Genomic DNA, 16566 nt, shown 5'->3' on the forward strand with positions numbered 1-16566 from the left:
TAAGCGCTTTAATAAGCATTCTTTAAAAATTAGGGGGCGTGTCCAAAAGGTACTTTGGGAGAAGCTGCAGTGCTTTGTGTGACTTTGGCTGAGCCAGAGCTGGAGCTTAACTGGCAGTGAGTTTTCTTTAAAGTGCGTATGATGACTTGAGTGTCCCATTGAATTTCTTTGGTAAGATTATCTCGGTCTCTTCTTCAGGCATATTATGCTACATATTATATCGGGATAATATCGGGAGGAAGAGACCTAGATAGTCTCAAAAGCTTGCAATCCATTAAGGTGTATCCCCTATGCTTTCTCTTTCTATGGCTAACATACTAAAACTCCACTTATTTCCACCTGAATACCAAAAATACAGGTGCTGTTTCACTTAGGCAAAACATTTGCGGAATAAATTATCCTTTAGTAGATCTGTAATTCTAATCTTTTCTTTGCATATCTATGCAATCGACCTATCGGTTCTCCCTTTGTGTCATGCGACAATGAAGCTTACCGGCAGCAATTATTTCTAGGGAGAGGTGATTGTGTATTCAACTCCCTCGCTTGACCATTCCTTATGAAGAGCCAATACTGGCAGGGTTCTCCAGCGTGAGACTTTTGAGTTAACATCTCTCTGATGTTATAAAGGGCCAAGCTCTTCCTTTAGCGGCTGCTCACTGGGGTTGACTTCTTGTAATGTATAGCTAAAACTACAGCCCTCTGTGGTACGAGGTATGTTCCGAATTCTGCGTTAACTTCCAAGCGTTAAGTTTAGCAGAGTAGGTTAAAAAGCAGCTGTAAGTGAGCTTGAGGTGATATGTAGTAAATGGTATCCGTGTGTTTCCTCATCATTATTTTTAGAACGCATCAGTCAGGGTCCGGGGCTGCTATGTATAACTTGGTCTAATTGGCACCGCTGATCTCCTTCCCCTGCAGTGTGAATATAGTAATCGTATGATTCCAGTGACGTTCCACTTTCCATAATCTGACATCTTTCTGTGCTAAGAAATAAACCTGCTAACGTTAAATGGTTCAGGTTTTTTTTTTCTATATAATATTTCTCGCTATAACTGCATATTACAAGTCATTTGGCATTGAATGGTGCTAAATACTCCAGCATTTTGGCAACAGCATGTTCCCCTTAGTAACTTGGCATGGACTCAAATGCCACTATGTTTTGTAGTAGGTAACAAAGCTAACTATATAATGGGCTCATGTGCATAGCTGCGATTGTCTGAGTGCTTGTTTGCTTTCTTCTTTCCCCCTGCAGCTTAAAGGTTAAAAGAAAGGCAAGGGCGGCAGGAGTTTTGGATGCCGGTAAACTGTTGGGTCCCCTGCGTAAATGGTGGGCCGCTACCAGTTGGCGGGAAAAAAACCCAAAACGTCTTCTTTCCCTTTGCTTTTTCTCTCTTGGACGCTTTCTTGAGTAGGTGTCTGCCCCACGCCGCAGCGGGTAGTGTATAATACAAGGGGAATTAAGTTCCCGGAATACTGAGGAACAGCAATGTAATTTCACCTTAATGTATTCTCCTGTGTGGAACCTTTTTATTCTTCTTTTTATGAATAGCTGGAAGCACAGTTAATGTAGCAGCGTATATGTTTTAGCACCAGAAACTGCGGCTGAATGTTACAATTCTTCTTCTTTTTTTTATTTTTATTTTTTTTTTTTTTAATACAGTAAAGTAGTAATACTCAATTTGTCGGGTCAGGTTTGATTCCATCAATGCTTTGAATGAAAAGTCTGTCCCTGAAAGTGATGTACAAGTGCATGTACAGAGATGGCCGAGCCAGCCAGTGTGTGTTGTAAGCCTAGCATCTTCAAAAGAGTGTGAGACGGCTACTTCCGTTTCACGGTTGAGACCTTGAACCTCCTGGATAGATGGGCACATCACATACGTTTTGTCAATACAATTCAATAAAGAATTAAAAATGTCCATCCTCAGTATCCCGAGAATGTCGAAGCCTTCTTTGTTTTAATGTGTTCTACAAAAGTATGCAGGTTTTATTTCAAAATCCATATGCAGTCATTGGATTAGTAGAACAAACCTACTGCAATGTAGTATTTGGCATGGGGGGTAATTGCAAGATCTGTTACAGTACAATGCCTTTCTTCTTCTGTTGTCTAGAAAAGTAAGTGAAACCTCTCATTTCTGTTTTTCCGTAGCACATGTGACTGTGTCGGTGTAACTCACAATGAATCCACTGTTAGTAAGAGGAAGCTGTGTGTCTTTAAGTCACAAGACCCAGTTGGTGACACGGTGTCCTCACCAGCCATGATTATGCCTGTCCAACACTATTGGAATTGCCTTACTCTGAGATTTCCAACCGTGCCTAAATAAATTAATTATAGTGTCTTGTGGTTCGCTTTATGTAGCATGAACAACTAAGATCAAGCTCAGTGGCCTTTAGATGATGTGTAATCATGTATCATATTGTGGTTAGTAATACGTCATTTAGTATGATTTGCTTCTCAAGGAGAAGAAAATAGTTTTCTTTTTATGGTCTGGTCCATTCAAGGTCTTTCTTGCCACCCCTTATTTTTTTATATTTAAATATAGCAACAAAACACTATTAAAGCAGTATTAGAAAAGCACACAGTTTCGGATGTCAATTAATATGAGAACATAATAATTGGTAGTAAAGAAGTGCATCAAGAGTGCATATTGGCTGTAGGAATGTTGACATTGGGATTAGAAGTGATTGCCACTAGTAGTACATAATTGAAAATAAAGGTTGACACCTTAAAAAATAGAGCATTAAGGTCCACAAACGTGAAGCATTTTCTTATGTTACTGATGAATAGTGCGAATGAATGAATGAATAGTGGTGGGATTACTTGCCCCTTTTTTCTACCTGCTCAAGGATTATGGGGATGTAAATTGCATCATCAGTGCATACTTTGTGAAGCCTTAAGTATGCTGTATTGTCTCAGTTCTTAGTGCGAAAAGTAACAAAAAATGCCAAACTGCTTTATTAAAAACATATAGCTTAACACTTACAGCTCCAGCAGTTCTTAGGAGGCTTAATTATATATTCCTGACATCCTCTTCCCCTTAGTCCAAACTGCAACATCTTGTGCAGAATGGGGAAAATATGTATTTTGGGGCTCCTACATCTAAATGATGTCCATATCTTGTATGACTTTCTGTTCCTGAATAAACCCTCCAGGCAATGAAGTGGAGTAAAGGTGCTATTCCATCTACTCTACCGAATTTAAGAGTGCCCCAGTCCTATGTTCACGTCGAATGCATAGACGTCAGTGCTTTTTACTGCTTTCAAGTCCAGTGGTGGCGTTCTATAGTTATTGGACGGCTTTATTGCTTAACGTTGCCCCCAGCGTCTTGCGTAACCTCATTAGGTCCCGATTCTATAAACGGAGTATCAGCCGCCTGTCACGTGGATGCTATGCGAGATGCTGGTGTTTTGATAGCATGCATGCGTTTGGGTTCTGCGAATTCGGTGAGTGCTTCTGAGCATGTGCAAGAAGATTACCTACCTGCTTCCTGGGATACGTGCAGCCAGCCAGGGGAGGGCGAAGGTGCGCTGATTTGCATTTAAAACCGACTAAAATGCATTAAAATCTTAATGTTACATTTAACGCTTTTCTAAATGAAACAATAAAAAAACATTTATTAGATTCTGTTTTTGGTTTGTGAACCATACCATGCTTTGTGTTCTACGCTGGTTTGAACAGCTGTCCATTTTCCAAAAGCCCTTTGCTTATGATCTGTAGTAGGATAAAAGAAAAAAAGAAAACATCAGAAGCTAAATTTACTCTGTACAGGAAATAGAATTTGGCAACTTTTGTTGCCATAGCAACCCCAGGCATTACTAATGCACCTTCATTCATCCTCTCGAGTATTTAGCATAATATTGGAAATAAACCGATCTGCTTCGTTTTTCTTCTTTTCTTTTGATCTTTTTCATTGGGTTAAAACATGAACATTCAGAATATTTTATTTAGGAAAGATAGTAACTCTTCTGTTTTTGGAACCCGCATACATTGAGTTAAAGAACAGTATCTCCATCCATTTTTTTTTTTTTGTTTATTTAGTATTTACGTATGTAGTTACTCTCTTATGGTTTACAATATAATAAAGGGGAAGCACAGTAAGGTCGTTCATAAGTAGTTCTTGCTTCAACTGGGCTATGGATTTGGAGGAGTTCTGTTGGGAAAAAGCTGAAAGGACGGCCATAGCAAAGCTGTATTTTAGCTTTTAACAAATATACGAGCGAGACAGGCTCCGCGTCGTCTACCTATGTTCAGTTGTGCAGTTGTAGTTCTGAAATATAAACTGTGATTCTTTTGCCGGCTTTGTGGAATACATTAGATCAGAAAGCTATAGCATGGTGGGTGGCATCACCCGCTGATGAGAAACCCGGCAGTGCATCCATCGACAAAGTAATTCATGAAATTGTTGCTGAATTTGCCGAAGCCAGCGGGAGAGAAAAATAATCAAAAGCTAAGGCAGATAACCGAATGCAATGCGAAGGCCTTTTTTTCATCTTCAACATCGTGTAACAAAGAACAACTGTTAATAGATTTTTATTTTTTTTTGTAGATGAGTAAATACTTTTGCTATTTGCCATTTTTGTGTCAATGGTGTGATGTATTTAAAAAGCTTTTTCGTTATTTTCTGAAAGCCTTTCCCATTATGGTATACCAGTAAAGGCAGATGCCTTATACCGTCATTTTATTTCTCCTGTTTATTAATCCAATGCCTCCGAGATGGCTTTTTTTTTTTTTAAAGGTCACTCTGAATGTCATGGGGAGAGCTTAAATGATATTGGGCTGTATTAATGTTACCTGCTGCTGCCCTATTCGGAAATGTATTTAATCTCTCGCCTGGTAGGTGAGATATAGATATTGGTTATACGGTTAAACGTGTTCTGCTCCTGGTTGTACCCCACTGTCCTGTGAACGAATATGCAACGCGCAACAGGTTAACTAAAAGAAATTGGATTAAAAATAAATAAAAACCCTTTTTTAGATGTATTTATTTTTCTGCGTAGTGCTCCCTAAGCAGTTCTTGCTGCTGTAGTTACACCTACACCCTCTTTCCTGCGTCCATTATCGCCAACAAGGAGAGCTGGATGTCTTCTGACTCTGGTGGGCAGAGGTAATTGCCAATAAATCAGTTACCATGGAAACGCACCCTCTGCTTTAGCAAGGAATATATCTTATCTGTCGTCATTTCTTGCCGGCTATCTGCACGCACCATGGGCTACGAGACCTCAAGTTCCCCTTACTGCAGAAAATTTCTTGCTAGCAAACTGCATATTATATGTTCTAGATTTAGGAACTTTTATATAAATGTTGTATTCTGTGCCGTATAACCTCCTCTTGTGGCTAAAAGGGGGACTGTCCCAACTCCTCTTCTTTGCCTCATATATAGATTTGTTTTTCTGTCCGCTTTAGTATCGTGATGCCATAGCGGCTGTCTTGTTCCCTTATTGACTATTTTAGACGGCTGTCTCCCTGTATTGTGTTGACACCTTTTTATGTTTAACCCCTTGATGACAATTGCCGGTCCGGGCACGTCATGGAAAAACATGTCGTTAACGACAAATGACGTGCCAGGACCGTCATTTGTTAAAACGGGTAAAAAAATCCTGATCGGAATCAGGGGCCATTTCTGGCCCCTCCCCGGGGCGTCAACGCCCGTTTTAAACCTCCTAAACTTAAATGGTGTCGCTGGAATGCCTCGATCAGGAGGCATCCAGCGACACCAAACACTTACCTCTTGATGGACTGTGACCGCTCCGGAGAGCGGTCACAGCCGCAGCTGCCGGTGATCTTCGCCATCAGCAAGATGGCGGCGGCCCGGGAAAAAAAATAATAAAGATGAAAAGGTTCGCTAGACGGTCTCCTGACCCTCTAGAGAACTCTGGCTCCACTTGCAGGTTGATTACAGGTACTGCATTCAACCATGCAAGTCAATGGAGCCCAGCTTTCTAATCACAGTGTGATTAGAAAAAATAAAAATAAAGTAAAATTAATAATAATTAGAAAAAAAATAGTAAAAAACCAGTAAAATGTAAAAATAATTTCCCTCTGATGTCACTATCAGGGGAACCTTCAAGTTGAAAAAAAATGTTAAAAATGTTTTAAAAAAGGCAAAAAAAAATTTAAAATATATATATATATATATATATATATATATATATATATATATAAAAAATATATTTTTGTGAGCAAGTCCTAAAATTAGCACATTAGCTTAAAACAATTCTCGCATGGAAAGAGTTAAAATACTGGCATATTAAATGCCCATGGGGTGTCTACTTTTAAAAAATGTATGATTTGATGGGGTAAATTGAATTGGCCGGGTTCAACAATGTCCCAATTAACACGGGGGGGAAGGATGGCCACACATCTAATTTCCAATTAGAAAAATGCACACGTACCAAATGTGGCCTCTTAGTTCCCCCCAAAAATGACAAACCCATGCATGTGGGATATCACTGTACTCAGGAGATGTTGCTGAACACATATTGGGGTGTCGTGTGACAGCGGCATATACCAGGAGCTGTAAATTCATACATAAAGTAGGTGTGTGGGGGAAAAATACACACACAAAAATACTACTGCAAACTTTGAAAAAATGCTGGTGGTAAAATGTGTGCATGCAAAGAGTTAAAATACCAGCATTTAAAATACCCTGGGGTGTCTAGTTTTCAAAAATATATGGTTTTGTTGGGCACACTGAAATGGCCCGGCTCAAAGATGTACCAAATAGGGCATGGGCAGTGGATCCCCAAATGCCAAAGTTCAACATTGAAAAATGTGCATGCCCCAAATGTGGCCCTTTTGCCCCCAAACACCCAGGCAAAATCATTCATGTGAGGTATCGCTGTACTCAGGAGATGTTGCTAAACACGTATTGGGGTGTTTTATGATTGTGACATATACCAGAACCTGTTTATTCATACCTGAAGTAAAATGTGTGTGAAAAAACAAATGCAAAAAAAATGACTACCATAAAGTTTGACAAAGGCTGATGGTAGAATTAGTGCTTGGAAAGGGTTAAAATACTAGCATTTGGAATACCCTGGGCTGTCTAGTTTTCAAAAATATATGACTTGATGGGGTAAATTGCATTGGCCGGCTTCAAAGATACCTGAAATGGCACATGGGGGGAAGAATTACCAGATTTGGAAAAAATGGCTTTGAAATAGCAAAACGCTACCTGTACTTTTTGCCCCATAATGTGTAGAAAAAAGCAAAAAAAACACAAAAACATTTTTTATTACCTTTTATAGATGAGTAAAAGATTTTTAAACTAAAAGTTAGAAACAGTCATTTTTTTCTAAATTTTTCACCATATTTTATACTTTTTTTTAGGGCTGCAACAACTAATCGATAAAATCGATAATAATCGATAATGAAAATCGTTGCCAACGAATTTCATTATCGATTAGTTGAATCGATTATTGTCGATTATAAAATGAGGGTTTTTTCAGAGCAAACGCTCTGAAAAATCCCCCTCATTATATAAACCGTTTAGTCTGACTCACAGCAGCAGCTCCTACTTACCAGCCCCTCCCTGTAATCACTGTGACAACTGGCCCCGCCCCCTTCCTTCTCCCAGAAGGCCAGAACCACATGGCTGTGACACTCATCTAACTGTAAGTATAACATTAATATTTGGGCTGCTGAAAGTTAGGGGAGGTGGGGGTTAATTTAGGGGCAGTTATGGTTAATGGGGTGTTTAGGGTTAATTTAGGGGCAGTTATGGTTAATGGGGTGTTTAGGGGCAGCTATGGTTAATGGGGTGTTTAGGGGCAGCAATGGTTAATGGGGTGTTTAGGGTTAATTTAGGAGCAGCTGTGGTTAATGGGGTGTTTGGGGTTAATTTGAGGCAGTTGTGGTTAATGGGGTGTTTGGGGTTAATTTAGGGGCTGTTGTGGTTGACAGGGTCTTTAGGGTTAATTTAGGGGATGATGTGGTTAATGGGGTGTTTAGGGTTAATTTAGGGGCAGTTATGGTTAATGGGGTGTTTAGGGTTGATTTAGGGTAGTTGTTTTGATGGGGTATTTAGAGTTAATTTAGGGGTAGTTATGGTTAATGGGGTGTTTAGGGTTAATTTAATGATGAGGACTGAGGGTTAATTTAATTAATTTATTAAAGTTAACTTAAGGTGCAGTTAGAGATAAAGGGGGGCCAAACTAAGGGGAATCTAAATCCTGGGGGCAGTGAAGATTAACCCAGTACTTATTTATAAAAGTATGGTGTCAGTGTGCTGTGAACGGGTCTGTGACTCTATGAGGGGACTATGAGATATCTGGGGGTATAAGGCATATCAGGGGAGGACGGAGTGACATATCTGGGGGTATAAGGCATATACGGTATATAAGGCATATGTGGGGAGGGCAGTGTGGCATGTCTGGGGAGGACAGAGTGGTGTATCAGGGTGTATAAGGCATATCTGGGGCCACAGTGGCATATCTGGGGGTAGAGTGGAGTGGCAAATGTGGGGAGGGCAGCGTGGCATGTCTGGGAGGTAGTGTGGCATGTCTGGGGAGGATGGAGTGGTGTATCAGGGGGTATAAGGCGTATCAGGCACAGTGGCATATGTGGGGTGGAGTGGCATATGTGGGAGGCAGCGTGGAGTGGCATATGTGGGAGGCAGCGTGGAGTGGCATATGTGGGAGGCAGCGTGGAGTGGCATATGTGGGAGGCAGCGTGGAGTGGAATATGTGGGAGGCAGCGTGGAGTGGAATATGTGGGAGGCAGCGTGGAGTGGCATATGTGGGAGGCAGCCTGGCAAGCCTGGGCTCAAATGTGCATCAATTGGGGGGGCTGGTTGGGAAATAAAGACAAGAAATGTATTTTATCAAAGTTTTTCTTTTATTCTGCTGTTTGTATTTAACATAATTTGTTTATTAAAAAATTTACATTCATTTTTTTTATCCGATTAATCGATTAATCGACAAAATAATCGGCCAACTAATCGATTATGAAAATAATCGTTAGTTGCAGCCCTACTTTTTTTAATAGTAAATAATATGATACAATCACAACAATGTCATCTAAAGAAAGCCCTTCTTGTCCTGAAAAAAACAATATCTAATGTGTGTGGGTTCAGTAAACGGGAAAGAAGAAAATTACAGCTAAACAGGAGCAGCGCAGAAATGTTAAAACGGCCATTGTCACGAAGGGTACAAAAAGTAAAATCAGCCTTTGTCACGAAGGGGTTAAGCCTCTTCTCATCCTGTATCACTCGGTGTATAGAGCTGTGGTGTCTGCTGGTAAGCAATCTTTGCGTCTGCAGGCTCACGATCCGTCTGCTAATCCATAGCCGTCCAGAAAGTGTTACAACTTCCATCAATGGCAGACGGTAGATTTGACTCTAGTTCTTGGGAAAGCCCATGAAGGCCTTTGGATGTCAAAGCTAAAAAAAAAAAATAGGAGTAACTTAGCATCTGGTAACTTGTCGCTTATATTTACTGATCTGTTTTTAAGTCTTTGGTTTCTTCTCTTTAGTTCCCCTTTTATTGCGGCATAATAGCCGCAGTGCCAATAACATTAGCACAGCTTAAACATGCCAGCCAACATCTGTAGATGTTTAATTTATGCTGAAATCCGGTTGTAGAAGGTCCTGTAATGCCCTATATTGGCTTTTTATAGAAACCAGCACATTGAAAGAAGTTCAGATGTAAAAACTAAAGGTGCAAAACGTGATTTGCTCCTTCTTACTGCTGCAAGGAGCTCCGTATTCTAGAGAAAGTGGGTAACTCGCTTACGCTGCGTTATGGCCTATGGGTTAAGCAGAATACAGCTTGTATTCAGACCGTGGTTACTGACCACATAACCCGTTGAAGAGATCAAACTAAAGGCAGGCACCGCTCTTCTATACCGTGGAGCTAGAAAACTGGTAAAGACTTTAGGTGATGGCTGTACCGTGACATCATGTTTACAGCTTGGAGTGTTACATATGGAATGTGTAGGTCCTTGTAAGATGGGTAAATCGTGGAGAGGAACTTCTCTTTCGCTCTGTGAAATGCCTTTTAACCCCTTTTGCCTATAGTTTCTGCTTCCTTGGGGTATATTTTCACAGATCCTAAGACTACCCATTAAAGCATTCTCAGAGTATTAACCTCTGCTTTCCCTGACTGTACCAAGCACTGGTAACATCCAAGTTTAAGCAAGTCAGCTGAATGGGGAGGAAAAAGAGGAGACATATATGTTGCTGGAGGATGGGTGTATGTCCCACAAATACATACAACAAATTGATATATATACTGTGTACTAGGATATGTGATTGAAGTGATTTCGTTGTGGTTTTATTATCCAAACCTAAGGCACAAAATTTAATCATACGTTCTATTTTGACATTAACGAACTGCTTTCCCTCCACAACTTCTGTTTCTGCCCTAATATGTCGTTTTAAATAGCCTTTCTTTTGGATTTTGTGCCATCTATGGTGTTCTTGGAATGAGGTATATAACTTATTTTTCCCCACATGGTTTGCAGCCCAGTTGCCTAAGTACTTGCTGATGCCTCTCTATGTCATTGAGCGATCTGCTTCTATTCTGTTTCTGCTCACGTAATATTGTAGCCCCCAATATGGATACGGAAACATTTTAGACATGCCTGTTATGGAACGTGGCCAAATATCGACTTTGTACCTACTGTAGATTTTATTTCCCCTGTGTTCTAGCTTTAAAATCTTACAATGTGTGAATTCCTACAGTTACAAAGAGGCATCGTGTCCATTATGGGTATTTTCTCTTTGTATACAGGATGAAGGCAGTATAAATGAGATTGCAATCACACACCATGTAAAGGAAGGATGTGAGAAAGCAGATCCTTCACAGTTCGAGCTTTTGAAGGTACTGGGCCAAGGCTCGTTTGGGAAGGTGAGTTCATTTTTTTGTGTATACGATATACGGTGTAAAAACATATTTGCCCGCGTGTCTACATACAATGGATTTGTGCTTAAGCATGTGTGATCGTGAGGCCTGATGGAGAGATTATACAAATAAGTGTCTTTAACCCCTTAATGACAATTGCCGGTCCTGGCACGGCACGGAAAAGCATGTGCTTTACGACAATTGACGTGCCAGGACCGGCACGTCTTTAAACGGGTGCAGAAAGCGATCTACTATCGCTTTCTGCACCCAAAAAGCGTTGCTGAATGCCTCGACCTCGAGGCATTCAGCAACGCCGCGATCGGCACGAAGGGGCCATCTCTGGCCCCTCCACGGGGCGTCAACATCCGCCATACTTTGTATGGCGGCGGACGCCCGTTTTAAAAGCGTTTAGGAGGCGATCGACGATCGCCTCCTAAACTTAAATGGTGTCGCTGGAATGCCTCGATCAGGAGGCATCCAGCGACACCAAACACTAACCTTTTGATGGGCTGTGACCGCTCCGGAGAGCGGTCACAGCCGCAGCTGCCGGCAATCTTCGCCATCAAGGAAGATGGCCGCCATCCTGTAACAGGAACCACAAATTTTAAAAGTTCGCTAGATAGTCCAGACCATCTAGAGAACTTTGGCTCCACTTGCAGGTTGAATACAGGTACTGCATTCACCATGCAAGTCAATGGAGCCCAGCTTTCTAATCACAGTGTGATTAGTAAAAATAAATTAAAAAATAAAATAAAATTAATAATAATTAGAAAAAAATAGTAAAAAAACAGTAAAATGTAAAAATCATTTCCCACTGATGTCACTATCAGGGGAACCTCCAAGTTGAAAAAAAATGTTAAGATTTTTTAAAAAAAAAATAAAAAAAATATATATATATATAAAAAATATATTTTTGTGAGCAAGTCCTAAAATTAGCATATTAGCTTAAAACAATTCTCGCATGGAAAGAGTTAAAATACTGGCATATTAAATGCCCGTGGGGTGTCTACTTTTAAAAAATGTATGATTTGATGGGGTAAATTGAATGGGCCGGGTTCAACAACGTCCCAATTAACACGGGGGGAAGGATGGCCACACATCTAATTTCCAATTAGAAAAATGCACACGTACCAAATGTGGCCTTTTAGTTCCCCCAAAAAATGACACACCCATGCATGTGGGGTATCACTGCACTCAGGAGATGTTGCTGAACACATTATGGGGTGTCGTGTGACAGCGGCATATACCAGGAGCTGTAAATTCATACATAAAGTAGGTGTGTGTGGGAAAAATACACACACAAAAATATTACTGCAAACTTTGAAAAAATGCTGGTGGTAAAATATGTGCATGCAAAGAGTTAAAATACCAGCATTTAAAATACCCTGTGGTGTCTAGTTTTGAAAAATATATGGTTTTGTTGGGCACACTGAAATAGGGCATGGGCAGTGGATCCCAAATGCCAAAGTTCAACATTGAAAAAAGCGCATGCCCCAAATGTGGCCCTTTTGCCCCAAAACAGCCAGGCAAAATCATTCATGTGAGGTATCGCTGTACTCAGGAGATGTTGCTGAACACATATTGGGGTGTTTTGTGATAGTGACATATACGAGAACATTTTAATTCATACCTGAATTAAAATGTGTGTGGAAAACCAAATGCAAAAAAATGACTACCACAAAGTTTGACAAAGACTGGTGGTAGATATGGTGCATGGAAAGAGTTAAAATACTAGCATTTGAAATACCCTGGGGTGTCTAGTTTTCAAAAATATATGGGTTTATTGGGCACACTGAAATGGCCCGGCTCAAAGATGTACCAAATAGGGCATGGGCAGTGGATCCCCAAATGCCAAAGTTCAACATTGAAAAATGCGCATGCCCCAAATGTGGCCCTTTTGCCCCCAAACAGCCAGGCAAAATCATTCATGTGGGGTATCGCTGCGCTCAGGAGATGTTGCTGAACACATATTGGGGTGTTTTGTGATAGTGACATAAACTAGAACATTTTAATTCATACCTGAAGTAAAATGTGTATGACAAAACAAATGCAAAAAAATGACTACCATAAAGTTTGACAAAGACTGGTGGTAGATATGGTGCATGGAAAGAGTTAAAATACTAGCATTTGGAATACCCTGGGCTGTCTAGTTTTCAAAAATATATGACTTGATGGGGTAAATTGCATTGGCCGGGTTCAAAGATACCCGAAATGGCACATGGGGGGAAGAATTACCAGATTTGGAAAAAATGGCTTTGAAATAGCAAAACGCTACCTGTACTTATTGCCCCATAATGGGTAGAAAAAAGCAAAAAAACATAAAAACATTGGGTATTTCTAAACTCAGGACAAATAGTAGAATCTATTTAGCAGGTTTTTTCATTACCTTTTATAGATGAGTAAAAGATTTTTCAACTAAAAGTTAGAAACAGTCATTTTTTTCTAAATTTTTCACCATATTTTATAATTTTTTTAATAGTAAATAATATGATACAATCAAAACAATGTCATCTAAAGAAAGCCCTTCTTGTCCTGAAAAAAACAATATCTAATGTGTGTGGGTTCAGTAAACGGGAAAGAAGAAAATTACAGCTAAACACAAGCAGCGCAGAAATGTTAAAAAGGCCATTGTCACAAAGGGTACAAAAAGTAAAATCAGCCTTTGTCTCGAAGGGGTTAAACACCAGAAAAACATGGTGATATTGGATTACATATGTTTGCTGTGAAATCTTCAGTGCGAAATCTTTCTCAACACAGGTATTTTTGGTGCGCAAAATCTCCGGATCCGATGTTGGCCAACTGTATGCAATGAAAGTGTTGAAAAAAGCTACCCTTAAAGGTAATGAAAATGACATCCCAGAAATAAGTGTGTGTTTTCCAGGCAAATCAGATTGTTGATGCTAGTTGTGTTAATCTTTTGGGTATGAAAGAAAAAAAGCATTGTGATTAATTATCTGAAATGAATCACTAGAGGTAGAAATTAACAAAGCCATGTTTTAGAACCATGCAATTTTGAGACTCTAGAAGGACTGTTCCACCTTGCAATTTTAAAACTAAATACAGCATTAAAACATTCCTAGTACTGTTGAATGCCCCAACCCTTCCCAGAAGTAATTACTCATGTAAAATAGTGTTCAGGAACGCTTGTCACGGGTCACTGTTAGGCAGTAGTGAGACCAAAAAATAAGTCGTGTTAATACATGTTTAAAAAGATTAAGAGGGGCAAAAGCATATTGGGAGATACTGCAGGATTCCCCAATGCATTTGCAAGGTGGACATAATGTAAAGTTAAAGTGACTATTAAGTTACATACGCGTGCATACGTACGTACACACACCCTTATATAATATGATATTATCTGTGAGAGCTACACACATATAATACTGTAGACCCCAATATGCTGGGTGTGACGAAAGACATGCCAAGTACATCATCAGTTAAGTTATTGATTTGTAAGGAGAAAGGGATGACGTTCAGGACATGAGATTGATTAGTGCTGGCTCTGCCCCAAGCCATCAGCAGTCTTGGCTTCCATGAGTTGGTCTTTTAAACTGAATGTATCCAAATGATAAATACGGTACGTGCTACGGAGTTTGGGGTCTCTTTAACCAGTACATTTGGTTCAGACTTCAGAAAGACCAAGGTGCAAATATGTTTTGTCTCTGGAATAAAGGTTTCCTTATGTGTTCCTGGTTTTCATCTTTTCCTCCCAAAGAACTGTATAATCCTCATGCATATCAGGACTTGTTCTTAGTTAAAGGCTTTGGGTGTCTCCAGCCAGTGTGATGGGTGCTTAAAGGTCTTGGTAAACTCGAACGCCTCTGTTTTAGGTTTATCAAACTAGGATATTAGTATGGAAAATAGAATAATATTTTTTGTTATCTAATTAAAAATCACATAATGTTTTTGATTTGTCATTCCATTGTCTGAAATATTCCTAAAATTTGCATGTTTTGTTTGTGTCACCTACAGTTCGAGATCGTGTCAGGACAAAAATGGAGCGTGATATTTTGGTGGAAGTTAATCATCCTTTTATTGTCAAATTGCACTATGGTATGTCATCTCGTGTTTTCTTGACTGCTTGGAGAATAGCACCAGCTGTTAAATGTCACACATCCTGCTCTTGGATAATTCGGTGCGTTTAGCAAACTGTTGAATGAAGAAAAAACAAATTTAAATTAACTTTGTAATGTGGATCACACAGAACTTGACAGCAGATAAGAGAACCATTTGGCCTACCTAGGTTCCTGGAGGGACGTTCCTCCTCCTTTAACGGCTCAAGCTCCTTGGTCTTGTCTTATGTTCAGGAAAGCCGTATGCCTATACCATACATGTTTAAAAACCCTTACTAGGAGCTGGGAGGCTGTTCCACTGTCTACCACACTCCACATTACCACAGTAAATAAAAAATGTCAATGGTCTGAGACCAATGTATGCCTTGAGCATATATATGATGTAAAGGTCAAAAGCATCATGACAGACACTTCAGGAATTGTTTATCAAAGGGGGGGGGTTGGGAGGAGAGTTGGGATTCCAGCTACCTCAATTCACTATTTATTATAAAGGGACAATGCTAGATTGTCCATCTAGGAGGCTGAGCTGGCCCTATATAGTGCATAGCTCCATGGGTGAGGGGTCCTGTATACATCATACAGGACTTGCTCTCACCCTGCTGACCATTCATCATGTTAAGTAAATTCAGTTCTCCTGCAGACCCTCCAGACAGCCCAATGGTTCTCTCTATCTGTACATAACTCATGCTTTCAAAGCGGAGTACCATAGATGAGCATATTGAACCTCCATAGAAGCCTAGCTGATACCATTTAGACATGTGATTGTAACCTAATGACTTTATCCTGTGTCTAAAGTGGAATCTTTGGCTATCCTATTTATGTTAAAGAAACGAATGTGTCTGATTAGCATGTCACTCTTCAGAGTGTAAAATCTACCACGGTTTTAGTTTTTTGAGAACCTATTAACAAAGATGTCATCGTTCGTGTTCAGGGATGATCTCATGCGTGACGGTTGGTTGTTAAATCTACTAGGAAAAATAGCACTCTAGCAAGAATGTATTTTAAAAAATACAATACGAGAATCACTTCATTGTTTCTAAATTAGTAAACATCTCTTTATTATTTTTTTTTTTAAGCTTTCCAAACAGAAGGCAAGCTGTACCTAATTTTGGATTTTCTCAGGGGTGGTGATTTGTTTACACGCTTATCCAAAGAGGTGAGTATATACTAGCCACTAAATGCATACTAATCCAAATTAGGTGGTGGACCTAAAACGTGGTCATTTCCTTGTTATGGCTACATATGTTTTGTGCTTTTAGCGGTTAACGAAAATATGGGACTATAAATACTACAATACGACAATCCCCATTTAAGACCACATGTTGTGACCGTACGCCGCCATTGTCTAGACTGTAGATTGGGGAAGGAGTTGGTGTATATATAAATATTTTACAGGCTACTTAATACCTAGAATAACTGTATGGCTGAAGTGGCGTAGGGTGAAGCATTTAATTAGATACTAAACATGAACATGAACATGAAACTGCATACCTACCAAATGGCCAGTCCTGCTTCCCTCCCCTGATGGCCCTGTTTCCTAGGACGTAACAGTGTGCCGGGTATGAATGTATCCGAGTGATCTATGACTTCAAAGTTAACATACTCATGTAAACAGCCGGACGTGTGTAATAATGTGGACAGTGCCAGCAGGATTACA

At 39.9% G+C, this 16566-nt stretch overlaps 1 protein-coding gene across 2 annotated transcripts in view; it reads left to right on the forward strand.

Annotated features, from left to right (window-relative positions):
* The window catches only part of LOC149289754 (ribosomal protein S6 kinase alpha-3-like), a 52167-nt gene that overhangs the window by 21565 nt on the left and 14036 nt on the right, over window positions 1-16566 (forward strand). The window contains exons 1-5 of one of the 2 annotated variants that reach the window (XM_089490186.1): window positions 9381-9420; window positions 10718-10842; window positions 13594-13675; window positions 14809-14889; window positions 15986-16065. In XM_089490186.1, coding sequence (XP_089346312.1) covers window positions 13645-13675; window positions 14809-14889; window positions 15986-16065 — 192 coding nt within the window. In that variant the 5' untranslated portion in view covers window positions 9381-9420; window positions 10718-10842; window positions 13594-13644. Of the gene's footprint in view, window positions 1-9380; window positions 9421-10717; window positions 10843-13593; window positions 13676-14808; window positions 14890-15985; window positions 16066-16566 lie in introns of those variants that run through there. The other variant, XM_089490185.1, reaches the window with a different exon arrangement.

Source organism: Sceloporus occidentalis, unplaced genomic scaffold (genome assembly GCF_023333645.1).
Source record: "Sceloporus occidentalis isolate IW3139 unplaced genomic scaffold, rSceOcc1.0.p SCAF_43, whole genome shotgun sequence".
NCBI lineage: Eukaryota > Metazoa > Chordata > Lepidosauria > Squamata > Phrynosomatidae > Sceloporus > Sceloporus occidentalis.